Source organism: Anas acuta, chromosome 7 (assembly GCF_963932015.1).
Source record: "Anas acuta chromosome 7, bAnaAcu1.1, whole genome shotgun sequence".
Lineage (NCBI taxonomy): Eukaryota > Metazoa > Chordata > Aves > Anseriformes > Anatidae > Anas > Anas acuta.
Window position 1 is genome coordinate 37,431,077 of NC_088985.1, and position 22,309 is coordinate 37,453,385.

General features: G+C 48.2%; 1 protein-coding gene across 1 annotated transcript in view; it reads right to left on the reverse strand.

Moving 5' to 3' along the window:
* The window catches only part of TCERG1L (transcription elongation regulator 1 like), a 70,178-nt gene that overhangs the window by 38,644 nt on the left and 9,225 nt on the right, over nucleotides 1–22,309 (reverse strand). Inside the window, exon 4 of the mRNA XM_068689299.1 lies at nucleotides 16,381–16,569. Coding sequence (XP_068545400.1) covers nucleotides 16,381–16,569 — 189 coding nt within the window. The remainder of the gene's footprint in view (nucleotides 1–16,380; nucleotides 16,570–22,309) is intronic.

Sequence of the window (22,309 nt, forward strand, 5' to 3'; positions counted from 1 at the left end):
TATTGTTTGTTTTTTAAATAATTTGAGCCTGAGCATTATTTCCAGATGAAATTTGCACAGATTTGGTGAGGATTTATGGGATTCTTGAGCTTCCCTCCTAGATCTGAGAACATCTCAGACTGTTTCAAAACTATCTAAATCCAAACACGGCCGGAGCCCTGAGCCGCATGGAAAGCTGCCGTGGTGGCAAACCCAGCGTTATGGGGAGCCCTAAATTTCTGCTTGGGAGAACCAAACACAGCGAGGCTGGAGGGAGTTGGTGTTCCCCCACTAATGCGGGCAGCCCTGAAATCTGACTGCTGCCTCACGCAGGGATTCAGCCATTTACAGAGACAGAAATACCGGGACCTACCGGCAAGCGAAACTGCGGAGAAAGTACTTTGACAAATTACAAATCTGGCAAAATATTTACAGATAATTTGTTTCTCTTCTGAACCCAGAGTTAAATGTATAGCAAGGTGGGAAACGAAATCATACGTGCCCTTGCAGGGCTGAGAGAAAATATAAATGAGGGAATAATTCAAGTGGTTTGTTTCCCACCCATTAATTTCTAATTTGATCTCCTTTACACCTCACTGGACATGCCAGAAGAGAAATATGACAAAATGTATTTATTAAACACGTATCCAAGCTGTGTCTGTGGGACAGCTTCTACCCTAGGAACCCACACTCTGGCTTTTAAACAACTCACTGCTTTTGCTTTGCAAAGCCACGCACGCCGTGGCACTGGAGCAGCAGCCCAGTGTGCCTGTCCCAGATGCAGGAGCCAGAGGTGACCCCAGCAGCGGGCTGGGTAGCGGTGCCAAACCTGGGCATCTCCCTCTGCTCGTGCCTCACACTGCTTTGGAGCAGTGTCCTTGGCAGCCCGTTGTGTACCCCCATGGCATTACGTACTCCTTTCCCCAGGACAAAGCCATTCCTGCAGCTGGAACCCAAACCCAGTGGGCAGTGTGCCCCCACCTCCGTTTTACAACTAAGATTTTTCAACTAGTAATGCAATAATTGCTTTTTAAACGCTTAAAAGTTAAAAGTAAAATCACTCAAATTGGACAGAAAGGCAGCAAGTTAAGGGAGTAGTAAATGGAGAGGAGAATGAACTCAGGTGCGTTTTGTTCCATCCTCAGGTGGGAAATCCCTGCAGGTATGAAGGTCACATTCACCTCGTGCCCAGTACTGAAAGTCTCCTCTGCCTTCGTGTCCCCACGTCACCACCGCAGAGAGCATCGCCCGGTGCTGCCGGGCACAGCAGGTCCGTGGGGATGGACGGAGGCACTCCTGGTGGGGCCGTGCTCCACAGCCTTACCTATCTCTGCTTCCTTTTACTGGGAACAATTGGAGATTCAACTGCCTGGTTGTAGAGCACATCACGAGAGGAGCCGTTCTGGGGCTGAGAGAAGAACAAACAGTTTTTTGTTTGATAATCTGAATTACTCGCAGCTGCTCGGAAGCACTTAGGGAATCCCAAGACATGAATCACAGGTCGGGCTGCCTTTTTTTTTCCTTAGTATTTTTTTGAAATTAAGCTGTAACAGATAAAACAAGTGACTGGCAATGGAAGACGCCTCTCAGCACCCTCTGGAGCCTGACCCCAGAAGCACATTTATTTGGGATAAAACTGCCCCTGAGCGAGGCCCCCAGAAGCACACCTCTGCCACCCCGCGGGGCAGCTCCCCTGTGGCAGGGGCGAGCCGTGGTCCTGGGCTGAAAGCTTCCCATGGAGCAGCTCCGGGTTCTGCTGTTGGAGCTGTCTGAAGGAAAGTCCTTGGAGGTTTTTTTATTTTTTATTTTATATATATATTTTCTAGCTATGTTTTCATTGTCAGAGAAGCACTGACTGAGGCTGAACTGGTTCTGTTTTCTTTAAAAAAAATGTGCACAAAATGGAAAAAAGAGCATGATGAGGTGCGAAGAGAAACTTATAAAAACTAACAAAATTGAGTTTGTGATTTTCCTTTGTGCACAATTATCACTTGTTCCCTTAAAGATAAAAGTCAAAAATAAATTATTGTGTCAAAAAGTTGGCAAGCTGGGCGTCCATATCAGTTTCAGATAATTAAATGAGATGCATTTTGGAGCAGAGCCAAATCCCGATAATATGGCAATTACTTACTTAGAGCCCAGTCAAGATCATATAACACTTTCCTCCCGCGTCTTCATTACTGTCTTGCTTTAAACTCCTCTGTTAAATTATCTCGAGAGCTTGCAGAAAAGCAAAACCACGGCTTTCACCAAGATCCTCGGTAACAACGGGTCCGTGTCACCCATCCCTGGCCCTGCAGGGAAGCCACAAGGCGCTGCTGAGTGGTTTGCCCAAGCACCAGCAGCCTGAGCGGGGACACCCCGGGGTCCCGGCGGTCCCCCCAGCCCTGCCCACGCAGGAGGCACTGGGACGAGGTCTCCTCTCCCCTCTTGTTCCCTCCTGTCCCCTCTTCCCCTCACTTCAGGCTTCCCCCGGCCAAGCCCCGGTGCCTGCAGAGGCACGGGACACGATCCTCACATCTCTGAAAACCCTTCAGGCTGCCCCGCAGGACTGCGAATCACGAAACTGCTCTACGCTGGGTAATTTTCATTCACTGTGATTTTAACAGGACAATTGATTCCTAGGGAAGAAGAGGAAATACGATTTCATCTCGTTTCATGCAAGCAGGTATTTACAAGATACAAATCACGACGACAGCACGGCCGCAAATATTAGATTTCAGCCTGCATTAGGCTGGCATTGTTTTAAATTACTTTCCTTCCACTAAAGTTTATCTGAGAAATTTCTTCCTCCAAAATGATCCCGACTGCTGTCAAAATACACATTGCACACATGCCAAGATGTTAATTTGAGGGAAAGGAGAGGAAAATCAGCCCTTTCACGCTGGTGATGAGACGTTTAGCAAGCGACTGCTGCTCTCCCCCTTGGGCTCCCCATCACCCTAAGCCCTGCAGGGTGTTCACACCACTTGCGCTTCAAACAACTTCACTCATTTTGAGTGAAAATTCACAAATTCGCACAGGCACACGCTGAGCCGGAGCAACTCCCCCCCAGCCAGGTCCCTGCTGTCCATCAGCTCCGAGCAGACAACAGAAGCTGGGTAAAGACTAATACCAAGTAGAACCCTGATATATTTTGTTCCTCCCAGAAAAGCTGCTCTCGAGAAACTAACACGAGGCTATAACTCTGTGAGGTGTGGATTGTAGGAGGGCACAGCCTGACCATGCCATGCTCCGAGGAAAACGCCAGCACGTGCTCCAGCTGGAGAAACCTCCAAAAAGCCTGGGCAGAAGGCACCACGGCTGCAGGAGAGCCACAGCAGCACCCGACCTTGCCCCATTCTTTAATTAAGCAGAGACCAAAACATTGCTGCAAAATCCTGAGGGTGCATTTGTGCATCTCTGGGGTAGCGGAGGAACTTCCCACAGCCCAGCCCTGCGGGTGGGCAGGCAGAGGGATGAGTTTCGGCCTTTCTGCTGCTCCTCACACACCCTCCTCTCATGAGGCCACTTCCCAGAGGGAACAGCCCTGTGGGCAGAGCCCCAGGCCCAGCAGTGCTCCCGACACGGGGTGAGCCGGGCCAGCCGCCCCGCAGCGCCCAGAGCCCCGCCAGGCACCGCGGGGAGCCCCCAGCCCCAGCACCGCAGCGCTGCCACTCGTCAGTCAGAAGCCGCTAATTGCAGCCTGTTAAACCTCTAATTGCTTTTCGAGAAAGCCTCGCTGCTGCACATGGGCAGGCAGAGGCTTCTCGATTGGAAAGATTTCCCAGAGGAATCGTTCTGAGATGGGTTTCTGGCCTCCTCCTTTCTCACCTTTCAGGGGACAGAGGCTCTGCACCCCCTGTGCTGTGCACCCTTTTCTATTTCCTAATTTTCTAATATTTTTCTGATTTGTTTTTTTCTAATTTTCTGCACCCTTTCTATCATTCAAGGCAAACAGCACAACCCAGCAGACATCCAGCTTCTGAGCCACTGCAGGCGGGTTCCTTGCCCGAAGCCCTGCAGAGAGGATTCCCCACAGCCACCAGTCCTCGTCCTGCCCCTCGGGGCTCGGATGGTCCCGGACAGGAACCGCCAGAGGTGCCTGTAAAATTTCAACTCCAGGACCAGTCTTGATTTATTTAGTTACAGGGTTTTTAACCATCATTTAAAGTATGCTTCCTAACAGCTACATACATCAAGTGTGAAATTAGATTCCCTGCTCTCGCTTTCATTAATTAACTCCCTGAATCTCTTCCAGTCAGCGCAGACTGCGCACCATCCAGGGCACGGCTCCGGCTCCAGCTCTGCGTTTGCCGAGTTAGCTCCTCTTCCCTCAAACAGGAGAGCTGCCTTTGCCAACAAAGATTTCTTTAAGCACCAAACCATACTCAAAGCTACCCTAGCACCAACTTACCCGTTTTGGCTTTTTAAAACCTGGCCGTGTTCCTTCTGTCCAAACGCTGTCATCAGAAGGGCGCAGAGGTGCGCACCCAGCTCTGCCTGCTGTAAGGGGGGAGGCAGCTTCACTTTATAAAGGTGGTGCTGCTAGAACTATCCCAAAAGCTTGCACGCCTAAGAGCTGGGTGCCAACCCTAACAATGACTTTTGAGGCAGTCTGATACCTGATCTCCAACTCCTTGGCCAAAAACAGACAAACAGGCAAAACATTTTTGGAAGTTCAGTCCCGGTCAGCCCAGCACGGTGCTGGTGTTCCTCTGCCTTCCAAGTGCCACGACTGAAGTTCATTTCCATGCAGTGCATTAGGACTCATCTTCGTTTGCATTTCCACAAGCAGTATGAACTCGCTGCCACATCATAATTAAATTAATTCCTGTAATGCCCTCGGGTGCGTGCGGCCAGCAGCGCGTGTTTGCAGAGGAGATGTACACAGCGTTATTGAATCGCTCCGCGGCGAGCAGCAGCAGGACAGTTATCTTTATCCTTTTCAAAGCGATTACAGCCTTCTAAAACCAAGCAACCCAGTGAATACGATCCTCTGGAAAGCAAACAATATGCTAATAGAGAAAAAAAATCAAACATCGCCATTCTCCCAGCAAAACCATCTTTGCCTACGGTAAGCAGCGTGCGCCTGCTAGCCAGCACAAGAGCGAGGCCGTGGTGCTCGTGCCGCACCGCACAGAAAGTCAAACCACTCGTTTGCGAGAAGTGAATGGAATCAGGGCGCTTATTTGGTGTGATTTACAAAGCCCACAGAATTACAGCATCCTCTGGATTTACCGGGAAAACAAGCCGTGCACGAAGTGAAGCCGAGCCTTCCTGCTCACTTAAAATACATAAATGTGGTTCCCCCGAGGGGCACAGACATTTCCTCGGGGGAAGGCTTACAGCACCAGGACCGAGACAGCCCGCTACCAGCATTTTAATTACTTACTGATATTTAAAATAACGTGTTTATTAAGATTGATATGCAAATCTCTGTAATTTAAACATACCTGAATTCCCTGCTGTAGACTTCTTAAAGATTATTTCCCCTTAATTCCCACTCACAAAGGTCACACTCGGGACATTACTGTTTTACTCCTCAGTAAGACACAAATGAGACGTGACTGATGGCTGAGGAGCGGCATTTGAGCCCCTGTTTTTCTAGCAGTGGTTCGTGTGCGTGTCGAGGACACGCGGCTCAGCCACCGAGCTCGTTTCAGGCACCGCTGGTCCTGCTGCCTGGCAGAGCACAGCGCTCACCCTCTGCTGATCAAAAAAAAGTTAACGTGAGATTTGCCACGATCCAACAACGTCTCACCTGCTGAGCTGCCACGCAGAGGGACTTTCTCACCCAAGGTCCATGACACCAGGTACCGAGCAGATGGTTTTCGGGGTTATCCGTGTGTACGGGGGGACAGAGCCCCCTGTGCCACCCCCCAGAGCATAGGCACCAGCGAGAGCCCGGCCCCTGGGCACAGAGCAGCCCCTGGGCTTTACCCTCATTCCTCTGCCGCTCTGCCTCTGCTTGCCACGCTGATGGAAGGCCTCCATTTAGCTTTATTTTCCCTCTGAAAGCAGCCAGACCACACACCCCTTCTTTCCTGCCAGGAGTGGAAGCTGTAAGCCTGCATCTGCCCCAAATACATATGGGTGAAGCTGGAGGCAGAGGGGCTGCACCCTGCAGAGCTGCCTCCTCCCCGGGACAGGGAATGGCTCACAGGGCAGCGCTCCTGCCCCATCCTGGGCATCGCATCCCCATCACTTCCTTGCTCATGGGTGCTGCTGGGCAGCACAATCCCACATGCCACAGAGGGACACCTCAGTGCCGTGCCCCCCTGTGCTGCCCGTCCCTAACCCCAGCACCAGGGAGGCCCCCGTAGGCACCAGGCTGTGGCTGCTCTCCAGTGCACCCCTCTGGGGTGACGCCGCTCGTTAATACATTCACATCTGCACCACGTTTATCATCTATTTCCAGTCGTATGAAAACCAACTCCAGCATAAAATTTCAATCTTGCAGTTTAATAGGATGTAATTCGGAAAGAATACAGCGAGTTGCGCAGCAGCAAACCTCCGAACTCCAGCTTGCTGGCTGTCGGAGCAAAGTAATTATTTCTGCATGAACTAATCTTTTGTGTTTTGGAGAAAAAAATCTTCAAATACTTATTTCTGGGAGGATTTGAGCTATAAATTAGTTTGGGAATTTTAAAATCAGTAACACGGGAACCAGAAATGTGATTCCAGCTTTTTTTTTCCCCATTCCTTACGTGCTTGTGCAACGAGGGTGTTTGAGCCAAGCTTTACAATGACTGGTTCCTGAAACTAGTGGGGAAGTCGACACGATGCAGTGCCTGGCAGGGTTTGGTGTATTTTTTTCATTTCTGGAAAGCACAGAGGGCTGGTTAAACCGCTGCCTGCTCCTTCAGGTGTTCTCCAGAGCAGTACCAAGCCAGGCGGCCTCTCCGTTGTGCTGTTTGCTGCCAGCCCATGGGCAAACATCAGCACGGCTCCTGGGGAGCCTTCGGGTGAGCAGCTCTCACCCCAGCTCCTCACCCCGGGTGTTTGGGGCTGGGTGACATCTGCCCTCGCTTCACATCGCTCCGCAGGGTCGGGGTCCAGCAGAGCGGCCGCCGCAGACGCAGCCTGCCCAGTGCTGGCGATGGATTTTGCAATTCCAGCCCAGCCCTTTATCCAAATAATCCGTGCTTGGTTTCTGTGCAGGGCCAGCAGCAGCCCTTCCCCCTGCGGGGCTGCCAGAACTCCTGCCTTGTTTGCAGAAACATCATCAGCTCACTCCGAATGCGATCAACAGAACTAAATTTGCAATAAAATCAATGAAATTCTATTTAGCTACTCCAGGGAAGCACCTATGGCACGCTTAAGAGCGTGGAATTTAATTAATTTTCCTTATTTATATTCTGGCCAACAAGCCAAGATTCATTTTACCTCGTTAGATTTATTTACACATATATTGGGGCCAGACTGAGAGACGCAAGTCACCCAGAGACCATCCACGGGGCTCCTCGCTTCAGCTGAAGCCGCCGTGGAAATCGCTCGGCATTTCTTTCCCACCATCTAGGAGGCTGAACGGGCAGAACTGTTTGACTGGATAAAAGAAAGAGGTTTCTGTATGGTAGTTATTATAAAAAAAAAACATTTCCTGTGTAGGCCATAACGAGCATCTTCTACAAGAAGGAAGAAAACTGCAGATTCTGAGCAGCAGCTGCAGGAGGCACGGGATGCCTGCCTGCCTTCCCCCTCCCGGGCTGTTTCTGCACCAGGTTTACCCAGACCGGGCTCAGTACCACAGATTCAGATTAAAAGTTAAGAGTGTGCAGGGTCAGATCCCCGCTACAGCTTCCTTTCACAATGTCAAAATAAACCAACAAAATTGGCTGCAAAAACGGCGAAAACCAATAATAAAGAAAAAAAGCGAGCTTCTCACTGATAAGTTAAAATTTTCTCTGGTGAAATCCGAAGCAGCACCACTCCTCAGCACCTTCCCATCGTTTACATGGAGCTCAGCAAAACGTGCTCCTTCGCCGTGCTCGGAGATCCCGGGCGAGCAGCAGCCCCACGTCACCACCCCCTGGGCTATTTGGCACCGCAGCAGCTTCACATCCTGACTTTATTAAGCCCTGAAAACGCAGACGGAGTTCCAAACGGTTTAATTGCATAAATAAATTTCAGGGAACAACACCAGCAGTCACCAAAACGATTTGTTCCCTCGGCTGATGTAAGCCCCACGAACACCACCAGTAATTCCTGTCCGCACATCTCCTCCTGAGGGGGGCAAGCTAACGACTGCCTTCCCCAAACCATCCCATTATCCTGGCACAGCCTATTTCTTCATTTCAGTCAATTTGTTGTATAATTAATTAATTTATTTATTTCTCCAAAGACTCCTGCTACTCTGACAATATATGAAGTTTGGATACAAGACTGCTCTAAGCAACAGAAACTAAATGGCAGTCTGCAGCGGGGAAAAAAATGTGGAGCAGGAAGATCCTTTATGGAAAGGTGTCCCAGGGTGCAAAAAGATGCCTCGTGCTGCTGATGAGGAGGAGCTGAACGGACCCACACGGGCACTGAAGTGTGAGAGCAGGGGTACAGAGCACAGGGGTACACAACTCAGCGCCTTGGGAGGAGACGGAGGTGAAGAGCCAAGTGGGAGGTGGAAGAGCCAAGGGCTTTTCTCAATGGAAAAGGGAATCCCAGGATGGGGAGCAGTCCCGGGGAAGGCTGGCATCCACGGCTGGATGAGACAGGACTTCAAAACTCCCGAGACAGACGTGAGGATAACATGAGAGATGATCACAGGGCACCAGGAGAAAGCCAAGTTCCAGCTGAGCTCGCTGCACGCGTGCCATGGTGAGGGGCGCAGCAGCCCCGGGGTGCAGCGAGAAATACAGGCACTGCTTCCTCACCTGCCTCGTCCTTCCTCTTTTTGATATTAGTGCTCATCTCTCAAGTATCAGCAGCGATAACTGCCTAGGTCTGCGGCTTATTTGTCTCTTGAATGGGGAAGGAAACACCCCGCAGGTATTTTGGCAGAGTAGCTGCTATTGCTAACACATGGAATCCGATTTCAGCTCCCTGCAGCAGCGTGCCAGCACTGCTCAAAGGGAAAAAAACCTACTACTTGTTTTAACAAGTAGTTAAACAGAGTAAATTAAGTCCGACTTTTATGACATTTACCAAGCAAACAGCTGGGCATGAATGGAAGGATTTGGGTTGTTTGCCTTTTCTAACTAGGACATGAAATATTTAATTAGGATTTTGCTATTGTCAACACCCCGATGGCACGCTGGGGACACTGAGCCCATTCTGCCCGGTGTGCCCGCTGCCCCTGGGCACGGGGATCCTGCAAGAGACGGATGGAGCCCCGCAGAGGTACGGCCCCTGCACGGAGTGCCTCTGTCCCACCAGGGCACCCTGCCTTCTGCCTGCTCTTAATCACGTCAGTGCTATTCCAGAAATTATTCCAGAAATCCCCAGCTCTCTCTGCAGCCTAACTGAACCGTGATCCAGAAAGCCAGTCCAGATCTGTCCGTCCCCTCACTTGCATCAATAAGTGTCCCCTGACTGACTTCATCTTTCAGTGGGGATGGTGTGGGAAACTTCAGGAACAAAGTCCTGCCCGACACCTCCCTGCAGCGTTACCTCTGTGACTCCTCCGCACCAGCCGTGCCGTGCCGGGCCACCAAAACCAGGCTGCATTTCCACAAAGAATCGCTGTCAGGACGATCGCCCAGCTGCTGGAGGAGCCTTCACTGGGCAGCTGAGCGCTTCAGCATTCAGCAGGGATTTGCTGCCCAGCAGCAGGAGAAAATTGGTATTTAAATGTGATCCCTGGCACGATTCTAGCTCCGAAAACCGCTGTACGCACGCGCCTTCCTTCACATGTGCCAACACAGATATAAAACCGAGAGGTAATTTTATGCTGAATATTAGGTCGAGTAGGAAGTTATCACTTTAATAACTATAAACATTCATTTGCTTGCTTCGTTACACAGCATTAAAGCCGGGCAGATCATTTACAACGAGCTTGTTAGAACTACTCAGTATTCAGAGTCGAGCTCGGTGGTACTGCTAGACACAGGACACCCAGAAATGAGGAGGGGAAAAAAGCTTCCCAAGGATATTAATGCCAAATGTTTGTTGGGAATGTTTGGAATTGCTCCTGATTTTCCATAAACGTTACCTCTTGCTCAGCTGCCATCTATGAATTCCGAGGATGTCTGGGCCAGGCACTCACAGCTAACAAATGCAGAAGGAAAATTGCCACCATGTGAATTATCATCGTGTTCCCTGGGGAAAAGCAAAGAGTCACCACCAAAGCCCAGACCAGCAGAGCCCAGAGAAGCTGTCTGAATGCCAGACATGTACAAGTTTGTGTTTGTTTGTTTTTTAAGATTATTTTTTTTAATTCACGATTTTGTAGTTGCACCAGAGGCTGGATAAAGCCCCCCCGCAGTGAAACACCGACTGCTGCGGTCCAACACCGGCTCAGCTCTGCTGCCACGTGGTTCTGGGTAGCTTCAAGGCACCAGAGGGCTGACCTTACTCCTTAATTAACATCCAGACAAAATAATTGCTACAGACAGGCAGTACCTAGCCCTGCCATTCAGTCTCAGGGAGGAGCAGGACGTGAGGATGGCACAGCCGTAACCGCACCGCCTCTCCCCACCCACTGGGACACCAGCACTCCGCATAGCCCGCGCCTCTCTTGGCTGTGAAGAAGCTGGTTTTTCCCCCCAAAACGCCATTAAAATAACTGAGTAATTGTTGTTATGAAAACGTGTTTTGTATCAGCAGAATTTGCTAATGAAGCAAGCTGACAGACACATGAAAGAGCATGTAGAGAAACCCTGGCACTCAGAGGTGTTTTGAACATATAATGACGCTTGGCCGTTAAGTTACTGATAGGAAAAATACTTAGTCACTTCCCAGCTGTTCTGTGGCAGGGTAAAACATTACATTTAAACCATTAAATAATTCTGAAAGGAAGAGAACAGGTGGCAAATGGCTTCTATGGCAGATGGTGCCTTTTTTAATATTTGTACTCGCTGCTAATTTAGAGAGTCCATAACCACACACTCCTACCTTACCTTTCCCATTTGAATAATTAACAAATTGTATGTGAAGAAACAAATACCCCAGCTCCTAATACAGTAGCCATAAGAAAGGCATTAGAGATTGCCAGATATCCTACACCTGAAGTACCATGTAACTTGTAATCTGGAAGTTTCTCAGGGTTTGGTTTGGTGGTGGTGTTTTATTTTTTGCTTGCTTGTTTTAAGAGAGTCCTCTTCAAAGGCTTGGCTTGATACTGCTGGAAAATTAAGTTCCCTCTTTACCAGCAGAGCAAATAAGTAGGAAGATACAGCACAGATAGCTCCGTAGCTGTATCTCCACAAGCTCCTGTTTAGTCTTTATGTTAGATCTGGCACAAAACCCAAGCTAACAGCAAGGCTGACATTACATGGAACATTTTCCTTGGCACATGTAGGAGCAGAACCACCAACAGATGAAAAAGGAAAAAAGGAAGAAATAAACCTAGAACTGAGCTCCAATCGCATTTCTGGACCTTTCTCAATTTTAGCTGATTGATCTTAAACCACTTCCCCCGTGCTGAGCAGAACCGAGCAGCTCACCAAGCACTGTGCTCAGACACTTCTCACTGTTTTACCACCTTGCTCTACAGAACTGTGCTGTACCTGCCTTATGCTCGTTCTTCTGCCCAGCCTAAAAGCAGGAACTTGCCCTGGCAGAAACACCGAAGGGCAGGCTGTGGCTGAGTGTATGGGAGACTAGACAGAGGCCCTGACAACTAGGGAAAATTGCTTTGTTTAAAAATATCAAGGGAAAAGAAAAAAAAAGAACTTTTGTAAACAAAAGTGGCACCAAAAAAAGCACGCTCAGCTTGTAGTAGGGAAATGCTAACATCATCTTTGAATTCTACGTTCTGGCAGACAGCAAACAGAGCAATGCATCTGGCAGCTGTACAGATTCCTCGCATTTGTTTCATAAACTGACCACCACTGGGCTCATCTGGATGGGTTTGAGATCAGCAATTTTAACACAGGAATGGCCGAAGAGGAGAAAAACTGGCCATCGAGTCTGCCAGACATTAGTTCTCATCTGCAAAGATTTCAGGTATCACACTGCCACAGAAACCTACCCAGTCACTGACTGGGACAAAACTCTGTGACTTTCCTAAGGTACCCCCACACCACATAGATATAAATTCTAAATATATTTTTTTAAAAAAGGAGAGAGGAACACCAGAATGAGAAGTGCCAGAAGCAGCAGCACCAGCCCCTGGGGCTGAATGCTTTGTGTTCCCCCAGCACTGTGCTCCTGAAGCTCCAGGAGCCCTCCTGGGGGAGGCCAGCGCAGTGCAGGACCGGGATGCACCCAGCATCCCATTACCAACGGGGCCTCACCTGTGGGGTGGCGGGGAGCAGCACAGCTGGGCTGGAAACCTCCCTAGAAATAGATAATCAGTCAGTTATAGGCTTATTGATCGAACAAACTGCAGTGACTGGAAATACAATGTACACGTGGCGGTGCAACACCCACCTCTGGAGTAATCCATTCGCGGCCGATAGCGAAGTGCTCCGCTCAGCCTGACACCAAGCTACGAGCAGGTTTAACACAGGAATAATTGAACCTTCTGCTTTGTTCCTTAAGTTCATTCATACCACCAGAACATCGCCTCACATGCTTTAGACAAGGAGAACATGGGAAGTTCATTAATTACCACGTTACTTTATAAATCATACATGAAACAAGAAAAACGCGGCTGCCCCAGGGCCCGCAGATTATGTGCTCTCAAAGATTTATTTTTCTGGGAGAACTGTAAGTCATCCCTAATAAACGTCAACACGCTGATGCTTTTAACAGAAAGGCAGACAGGGTTACAAAGTACGCTATGCACTTGGGATTATCTGTAAATTAAATTACTCTTTCTTGAGGCTTTCCCGGTCATTACCGCACAGGGCAATGCAGACATTTATTTTTGACAGCAGAGAGCTGCCTTTGGCCAGCTGACCATTTCTGTCCTGGAAGTGAAATCCAGCTGCACCACCTTGTCTGTGGGGTATTTCGGAGGAGACAGGAGGCAGCTGCAGCACGCACAGCAGAGCTTATTTCTAACGCTTCTGCAAAGCTTTTCGCCAGCGTGTCTCTTTGCCCTTTCACTCATGCCTATCCAAACTCTGATTCGTTCATTAGCATTTATGAACACACACACACGTATTTATTTATTTAATCAGGTCTCTATGTCTGTATTTATGGACCTGGTCAGCTGGCGCTGCCCCATCCTCAGAGCCACCCCGGCCCCAAGGGCAGACATCAATCCATAGCACGCCGAGCGCGGCACAAGTTCAGGAAGCTTTTCATCAAGCTCATGTTGACAAAGATAATTTAAAATGAACACCTTAGAGTCCTCTTTACTGCGAGCACAATAAAAAGGAATTTCATAAAAATGTTTTATGTAAGCCTTTGCAAAGGAAATAGCCATCCCTCCAGAGATGATGATTAATAGAGAAAAATGGTTAGCTGAATCTCCGGTTTATTTTGTATGTACTGGGCATTTCCAAGCTTTCTTTTCTAAAAAGCTACTATATATTCTGTAGGAGAACACACCCAGAAGTGTGTGGTTTACTGTGAAAGATTGATAATAGGATGATTGCTCAGGCACTCAAAGCATGATAGTTGATAGCCTATCACACACTCGTTCGAAAGGAAAGCAACAATTATCATGGCCTGACATGTTTATCACTGCAGCGCTGAGCCAGTTATCTGCGCGGCAGAGCTCCACGATATTAGAATATTCTCTCACGCCTAACACAACTCACGCAGGGCTCGCTAGTGCAGCTGTAAATCACAAGTCCTGCGACTGCTTCTTCCAGGAGCGCCCGAGCATCTCAATTCAAGCAAGAACACAGCTGGCATCCACTTTTGGTTTTCGGCATGGAAGAAGAACGATTTTCTTCCCCTCTGGATTCTCCTCCAAGATGCTCGCTTGCAAAGAGGCACAATAATCTCTGTGGGTCAAAGAGCTCTGTGGGAAGTGCCACCAGCTCTGCCAACCCCCTGCCCTAGAGAGGGACCCCAGCTGCCTGGCTTCCCTGCCCCTAATTCCAGGCCTGGGCCCCGCTACCCAGCGCTGGAGCAGCCAGGTGACAACATGCTCCCCTGGACGATGACTGAAGTCTTTCTGCGTATCTTGTAGGTGACCCAGGGACAGGGATTCAGGCAGGTGCTGCCTCGTTCATGAGCTCTGCCTCTTCCTCCTGCTCCCACGATGGGCCTGCTTCGGAGTGGCCTGCCTCGTCCTCTTCTTCCTCCTTCCCCTTCTTAGTCATGTTTCTTCTTTTACTAAGGGACCTGGTTTCAAATCCACTGCTTCTCCTCGAATACAGGGACGGCTGATACCAGCACAGGTTGGCTCTGGTTCAGCTGTGGGGCCTGAACCAGAGGTCCAGGCCCAGAGGCATTTGCCTCCTCTTGACGGAGCCGAACGGTCCTGAGAGCATCTGACGGGCACAGCCAGCCCCAGGGCAGATCAGGGCATACCTTTCTAGAACATTCTATCATCTTTTTAGGATCCTGCGTTTGCTCTGGGCTGAATTCCAAAGCCATGGGAGGCGACAATCCCGATAAATACCTGCCCACGTCCTCCCACACACCTTGCCACCCGCTGCCGTCCTGCCCCGGGTGGCATTCTTAAATAGCTGGTTAACCTCACACAAAGCTGGAAACACAGGCAGGAGGCATGGCAACAGGACCATGCCAGCCTGAACAACCCACAGATATTAAAATCTGGTCAGATCCGTTGTTATCCCAACCCACAGCCACCCAAAGGGCTGCTGTGGTTTAGCCTGGAGGCAGCTCAGCGCCACAGCCACTCGCCCACATCCCCACGGGGATGGGGAGGGAACCAGAGAACAGGGGGTGGGATAAAAGCACTTTAATGGGACAGAAGAGAAATAGATATGTAACATCTACCCAAAACAAGGGATGCACAACGCAATCGCTCCTCTCCCACCAGTCAGTGCCCAGCCAGACCCAGCAGCGGCAGCTCCCCCAGACAGCCACCCCATAGTCCTTGTCCCACACCACACAGCAGGGAACCCCCCCTTTGGGCCACTCAAACCAGGACAATATTCTGAAGAGAGTACGGCCCGGTCCTACAGTCTGACAGGCTTTATTCCGACGGGAACGTTTGCTCCTCAGGCTCCCTGAAGATAACCACGCTGCCGTACTTCCTCAGCAGACATTTATCTGAACGGTTCTAATGACTGCTCAACAGGAACAATAATCACTGAGATACATTTCTCATACAAAGATCTCATCTGAACAGCCAATATCATAACCGCACGCTTTCCCCAAATTTTAATCTCGCTGTATTTTGCTGTGGTACACTTCAAGCATCAAAAAAAATGCAAAATGCACCAAAAATAAAATTTTAAACTTAACTGATATACTGTATTTCAAAAATATATACTTAAGCATTCAAAGCACAAATAGTTTCAAATATTATCCCAAAGACTTAAATCAGACAGATTTCCACAGCAGGTTAGGGATGCCCCAGTATCTCCCTGGGCATCACGTTCAGAAAGCTGTTAAGTGATGTCACACTAAGAAAATAGCTTTTCCACTAAGCAACACATCCAAACCTATCACGAATGTAGAAAACCAAGGCTCCACTCCTCCAGTATACTTTATAAACAGCCAAACCACCTACCTGTCTTAAATATTGTTGTACATCTGCAGTTCTTGGCGGCCTGCAGCTCCCTCCCGAGGGGAGCTGAGGGGCAGGCGCTGAGCTCTGCTCTCTGGGGACAGCGACAGGACCCGAGGGAATGGCATGGAGCTGGGACAGGGGAGGGTCAGGCTGTTTAGGGAAGGGTTGTGCACCCAGAGGGGGTTGGGCACTGGGACAGGCTCCCAGGGATGTGGGCACAGCACCGAGTCTGCCAGAGTACAAGAAGCGCTAGGACAACGCTCTCAGACGTAGGGTTTGGTTTGGCTGGGTCTGCATGGAGCCAGGAGTTGGACTTGATGCTCCCATTGGGTCGCTTTAACTTGGCATATTCCATGATTCTTTTTCTAGCAGATCCCTTTCAGCTGCCAACACCACAACCTGAGGATCTGCTGCAAAGGCTGAGTGCCACTAAGGCCGTGTTTTCTTACAGATGTGAGAGAGGATGCAGCTCAACTCACATAATACCCATAAATGTCAAAGCACATCTAAAAACTACTAACGCATAAGAGTTTTGAACTCACTATTACCACACTTTCAGAAAGCACCTCTAAACAGTACCAGAAAAAATAACTCGAATTCCAGAAAAACACTTGTAACTAGTCAATATTTCTCAGGGCACACAACAAGGCTCATACACGGAAGCCTCTCTCCGTTGCAAAGCATAATAAGCTGCTTCTTAATGCCAACAAGAGTAGTCTTACCTGGAAAAGGCGAAGTCAACACCGGAATTTTGATAGGTGAGAAGGTCAGCACGTGGCAGGGTTGGATGCTCGGAGGTGAAGGTCCTTGAGGGCCTTCAGACTCCACCGACATCATCGCCGCAGTGGCCGCTGCGGCCAACGCGAGGGTTTGATTGCTGCTGACGGGTTTAAGGCTATTCTGGCAACCACCTGTGGAAGAATGAGATACGACATTTTATTGTCAATTGGAAACCAGTGGATTTACGTCAGAATGGTTTCAGCATTTTGAGTTTTAACACAAGGTGGCACAACGACATGGAACGTCCTCCACCTGGCTTCCACTACACGAGTCCACCTTCACGAGATGCTAGGCATTGAAAATACTTTAACACTGCTTTCAAAACCTTTGAGTTTTCTGCAAAAAGCACATGTAATATCACCATTTAAATATGTTTTATTTTATACAATGCCTTGTCCAAGGCTATGGGACTCGTGCAGCACCACAGGCACCAGAGCCCTTGCCCACCTCACTGCCATCATTCCAAGTCCGAGCCTGTGGTTAGTGCATTTTAAGATATTTAAACCCCATGCACGTGAACATACCACTATAACCTGGAGGGACAAAGCAGAGTAATATTGGGTGATACATAAGCTGTGCAGTTATTAAATTTAAATGAAAAAATCAATAATAAATGAAGTCAACAGGTTGAGTGTATCGACCGGTATTTACTTCATCTGCCATGGCTTCACAGCTCTTCACGAACAGCCTGATTCTGACTTTTCCTAAATATAAGCCATCTGATTCCACATCTGAATCTTTGTGTTGCCTGTTATATTCAGCATCCAGTGTTAGTGCTACCTGCTGGACTGTTGTCCTGGTAGATGCCAGCAAATACCTGAGTTCTGCAAGTTTTATGTAATAGTAACATTCATCCTGAAACCACGCCATGCAGAAAATTCTGATCATCTTACAGAGCAACTCTGAAGTTGTCCACCAAATGTAGGCTCAAATTCACTTTTGACTGTTAAGATTTACCTTAAAGTCTAACAAGCTTAAGGGGTAGACCTTTAGAGCTCAATCTTGTCTAAGTATGCTAAATAAACAAGAAAATGAGTAGTAAAAAGTCTTAAGGAAAGAAACTAATTTGACAAACACCAGCTGTTACTCCCTCTGTACTCAGCTATGTATTCAAAAATTAAGCAATCATTAGCTTATTATGTTATTTAGCAAATGTTTGCAGTTCATGTGGAAATCCTTCAGGCAGTAAGAGCCAACTGTAGCTCTGCAAAAAAAACCTATTTGCTCAGACACATCACAGCAGGCATTTCAGACATTTCCCAGATTTTTTGTACCTCTGCCTGGCCCCAGAGCACCTGCTGCCCACCAGGCACGGGCCCAGGACACGTCAGAAGGTGGGAAGGCAGCTCGGCATCGTGCCTTGGGCAAGGAGGGTGCTGCCACGGTCAGAGGTGGTGGACGCACCCCCAGCAAGCCACAGCCCAGCTCTGGAGCCCTGCTACCTCACCCAGGGATTCATTCTGCATTCACACACCTGAAACTTTTTGCATTTTAGCTGCCAAGTGCTGTTTTGCACTGGGGGAGAAAAGTGGGTCAGTGTTTTGGAAGGAATATGTTTTGGTTACAGCTAATTGGGGCTCTTGAGGTTATCTATTGTGCTAACTTTTGGCAGCTTTGCTTCTAACTCTTCGTAATAATTATTGCCAACAAAATAAGCTCTCTCTCTCTTAGCAGAACAGAAGTCAATGTTCTCAGCAAGCACCACAGAAAAAATTCCATTATCGCTACTGCATTTGTCAATTCCAAGCAGAACCCATTTAAAATACCTGCACATGCACTAATAGGACAGGCATGCGGGCAAAAACACACACACTAACAAACAATATTAAAGGTTTAACCATTCAACCACCGATAGTTAAAAAATAGATTATTCTGCCAACGTCACAACGGAAACTTCAAAACTAGCAGTGTCCAGCTACTCCAGCCGTTTCACCAGTTTTCATGTTTCTTCACCTGAGAGCTAACACAGCGCATGGGTGAGGTTAAACACCTCGCCCCCAAGAAATCGCACTCCCTGCTAATCCCAGCCAGCCTCCGGTGGGGAGAAAGAAATCAACAAATCGTCTTCCATAACTCTTATGAAAATTAATGTTGCATGGAAAAATTACTTTCCTACTGGCTTCCTACAGGGTACACAAGCCGCAAGGTTGTTTACTTCTCAATTGATTCTTATTTTGGAGAAGATGCAAATCCCCCAAAGAGCCCAGGAAAGCAGCGAAATAACCGAAGTCTTCTCTGCTTGGACAGCCAAAGTCTTCTATGAGCACAGACGAGTAAAACTCTTGAAGCAGTAGAGTTAGCAGGGCTTCCTTATTAAAGTTTCATCAATTCCGTTATTAAAGTTTCATGAGTCAGCCGAAAGAGAAGTTTCGGTGATTTCCCTGCCTTTGATGAGGTTCTCTCCCCCTCTCTCCTACTAAATAATTCCATCAAGCAAGGACTACCCCTGTAATTGTTAATACTTGAGAGTACATCACCAGCAGGGTGCCTGGGGGTCATCAAGCCCATCTCTTCCTTTGCAGTCAACTGAGCAACCCATCTCAGCAATTTATCAGGCTCAAAGAAAAAATATGATTTCCAAAGCAAACTCCAATTGGAACCTGGCCCAGGACATCCTTCAGAGATCGGGATTTTCTTCTGCATTCGGCATAGCTGGAGAGAAGCAGCTCTGCTCAGGAACAAAGCCGATTCTGCTGGAAGCATTTCCAAAAAGTTCTGGGAAGGGTTTCTTAGAATCACACTTAATGACTTCATTTACTTGAATTTCAAGAGCCTAATGTTTTGCAAGTAGTAGTAAAATACCATCACCAATATACACTTGAGGGGAAAAAAAAAATAGCAATGTTTTTTTCTCCAGATCTGTTTTCGCCAAGGCATGCTGCATTCTGGGTGGTATAAAAGCCACTTGGCTATTCTTCCCGACTGCCGTCCCTGCTTCTCCAGCAAGCAGACTACAGGAGACATCTGAGATTTTTATGTGATGCTACTGGAGAGCAGCTGAAGCAGCAGTGAAGAGATTATTCAGAGACAATTAAGCAAAGGTGGTGAAATGCAGTGAAGGTGACGGAACAGGGCAGCAAGCCCAGCTCAGTGAACGATGGGCGATCCCCAAATATCTACCTGCGCACATCTGTGTGGGACAGGGTCTACACGCACAGGAGAGGAGCTGTATCTTTTGCACCTTCTCTTTCATTCGAGCACAGCATCATCTGCTTAAGTTTCTTAACCAAATCCAGTTCCCTGTTGATGTGGACGACCTATTTCCACGTGGTAGACCTGGGCCAGTCGGCTACAGACATCCAGGGGCTGTAGGACAGCGGGCCTGGGCCAGGCTGCAGCACCCAGCGGGATGGAGGGGCACAGCAAAGCCCAGCTTTGGGCTATCAGCATGGTCCAACATTAAAAAACTGAAACAAGATTCTCTGCCTCGAAGAAAAAAAGAATAATTTAACAAGACAAAGCTAAGTATTACTAATGCTTGTGAGATATGAAGACCCACTCCTCTAAAAAAGGGTAATTTAATTTGAGACCTTCTCTTTTAGAAAAAACACATATATAGGCATGTGTTGTGCAAATTTACTGTGCGTGTAATTTAATACATTTGAAATGACACTTGGCTAGATTGTCCTTCAGTCTGTTTCTTCAGTTCTGCCTACAGAACATCTTTCCCCAAAAATGAGCATCTCCCAAAAGATCTAAATTAAAGAAATAAAAGAGGAGGAAAAAAATCAAACAGGTTAAAGACCTTTTTGAACTTTTTGGCTGTCATTGAAGAAAGAAAAATACATGAATGTATTTCCTTTTCACTTCTTTTAAGGACCTACTCAAATGCCTCTTTTTTGTTTGTTTGTTTTTGCTTTTTTCCCCTTTCAGTCCATTAGCTCCTGCAAGTGCCCAACAAAGGCTCTGTAAGAGCTCTGTGGCTTTAGGAGAACCTCCTGCTGGTGAGGACAACTGGACACTAACTCAAACACTGACCTTGCTGCCTCTTCTTTTCCACCTGAAAGAACTGAAAGACAATTCTGACACAAATGGCGTCCCACGTCAACGTGCTGAAGCCTCTCTCTCCACATATGTGGATACCAAACGTATGGAGCCACACAACACAATTTCTATCAAAGCTTTCCAATTGCCAAAAATTTCAACCCTATGCAAACGATCTTTGGTAGTTTACAAAAAGAACACAAGGACTCGGTACTAGCAGAAAAAACTGCCAAGTACTGTGTAGCATCCTAAGGAATTTGTAATTCTTCCCATGTACATTTAAAGCAATAGGTATTTTGAAGACTGTCAGCAGAAATGCATGTTACGAAAGTTGTATGAAATGAAATACCAATTAAATACAGGTTGGTTAAATACCTTCACCTGAGAGTCAGGGAAGTTAGTGACAGCGAGCTTTTAATCCTCACCTGCAGAGGGAGGTACACCATTTCTACTTCTTTTTAAACCAAATGTATTTTTTACTTTACTCATAACTGCCTTTACCCCTGTTTCTTTCAAGGCTCAAGCTACTTTCCCTCCTCCCAGCCCCGGCCACAGGCACCCCGCTGTTCTTTGGGCACCAGTACACTGCTCAGTCCATCTGCTACTGAATTTGCTGCACCTACGTAGGCACAATCCCAGCTACTATCTAAAAAAAAATAAGAAGTCTATCATTTGTGATTACAAAGACAGTTCAGGAATGTTCGCTGAATCCCAGCTGATGCTGCCTAAACCAGCTGAAGGCTAGAAGAGGGATTTTTGCACAACACCACACCACCACCAGATGACTCCTCGGGTCTAGTCCACTGGCTGGGGACCTATTCTGCAGCGCAGGGTTGCCACTTACCGCTCCAGCCTGGGGTTAATAAGTTCTGACAAGCATTAGAGCTGTCACAGAGAGCTCCCTGATGAGCTCTTGCTGGCAGCCAGGTGGGGAGCAGGGATGAAGTGCTGGCGTGCAGCTCTGCACCCCGGTGTGCCCCATGGGTGTTCGTAGAGCAGCACAGGGAGACGGTGCCCCCAAGGCACAGGGAGCAGGGGGGTGCCTGGGACACTTAGCTTCGTGCAACAGCTGTCATAAAACACTTAGCACTTCCTCTGAAGACGTGTGAAAAAACAACTCCAGAAGAAAGAACAAAGCGTTTCAAGTGTGAATTATTGTTTACTGTCCCTTATTCCCTTTCCCTTCATCTGCAGAGTCTTTAAGAGAAAAAAAGAGATAATAACGTCTGAGATGACAGCTCCTTAATAGACTTATTAGACTATTATCAGTATTAAAACTGACAACAACTGTCTTTTGATATGGAAAAAAAGAATGTAGTTCAAATGAGTTAAAGTGGCTGTCGCTGTCCCATCCTCCCTCCTGGAGGACAAGCCACAGAATGGGGGGAACAGGACAAGGAAAGGTGCACAGGGACTGCAGCTTCGTGGTATGGCTTAGTGGAGGACTGGTTAGTGTTAGGTCAGAGGTGGGACTGGGGGATCTTGGAGGTCTCTTCCAACCTAGATGAGCCTGTGCCTCAGACCTCATCACCACCCAGGGCCCTGCTGCTCCAGGCAGGGCACAGCACTCACCTCGTCAGCTGCTCCAGGCCCTCTCGTGGACCAACAGCAGCGGTATCAGAGGCTGCCCTGGCCCGCGATGCAGTGCAGATGTTGAAACACGAGGTAAGATGACACAACAGGACAAAACGTGACAATTTACTCAAGAAATCCAGAAGCAGCCCCTCTCCCTGAGCTGTGCCCGCAGCACAACCTCCCTGCAGACAGCTGCCCGGCCACCACGGGGTGCCAGGAGAAAACATCTCAGCCCTGCTCCAACACGGTGCTTCTGAAAACCCCACACCTTGGATCATCGGCTGATAAAAAACATTGGTTAGATATAAGCGA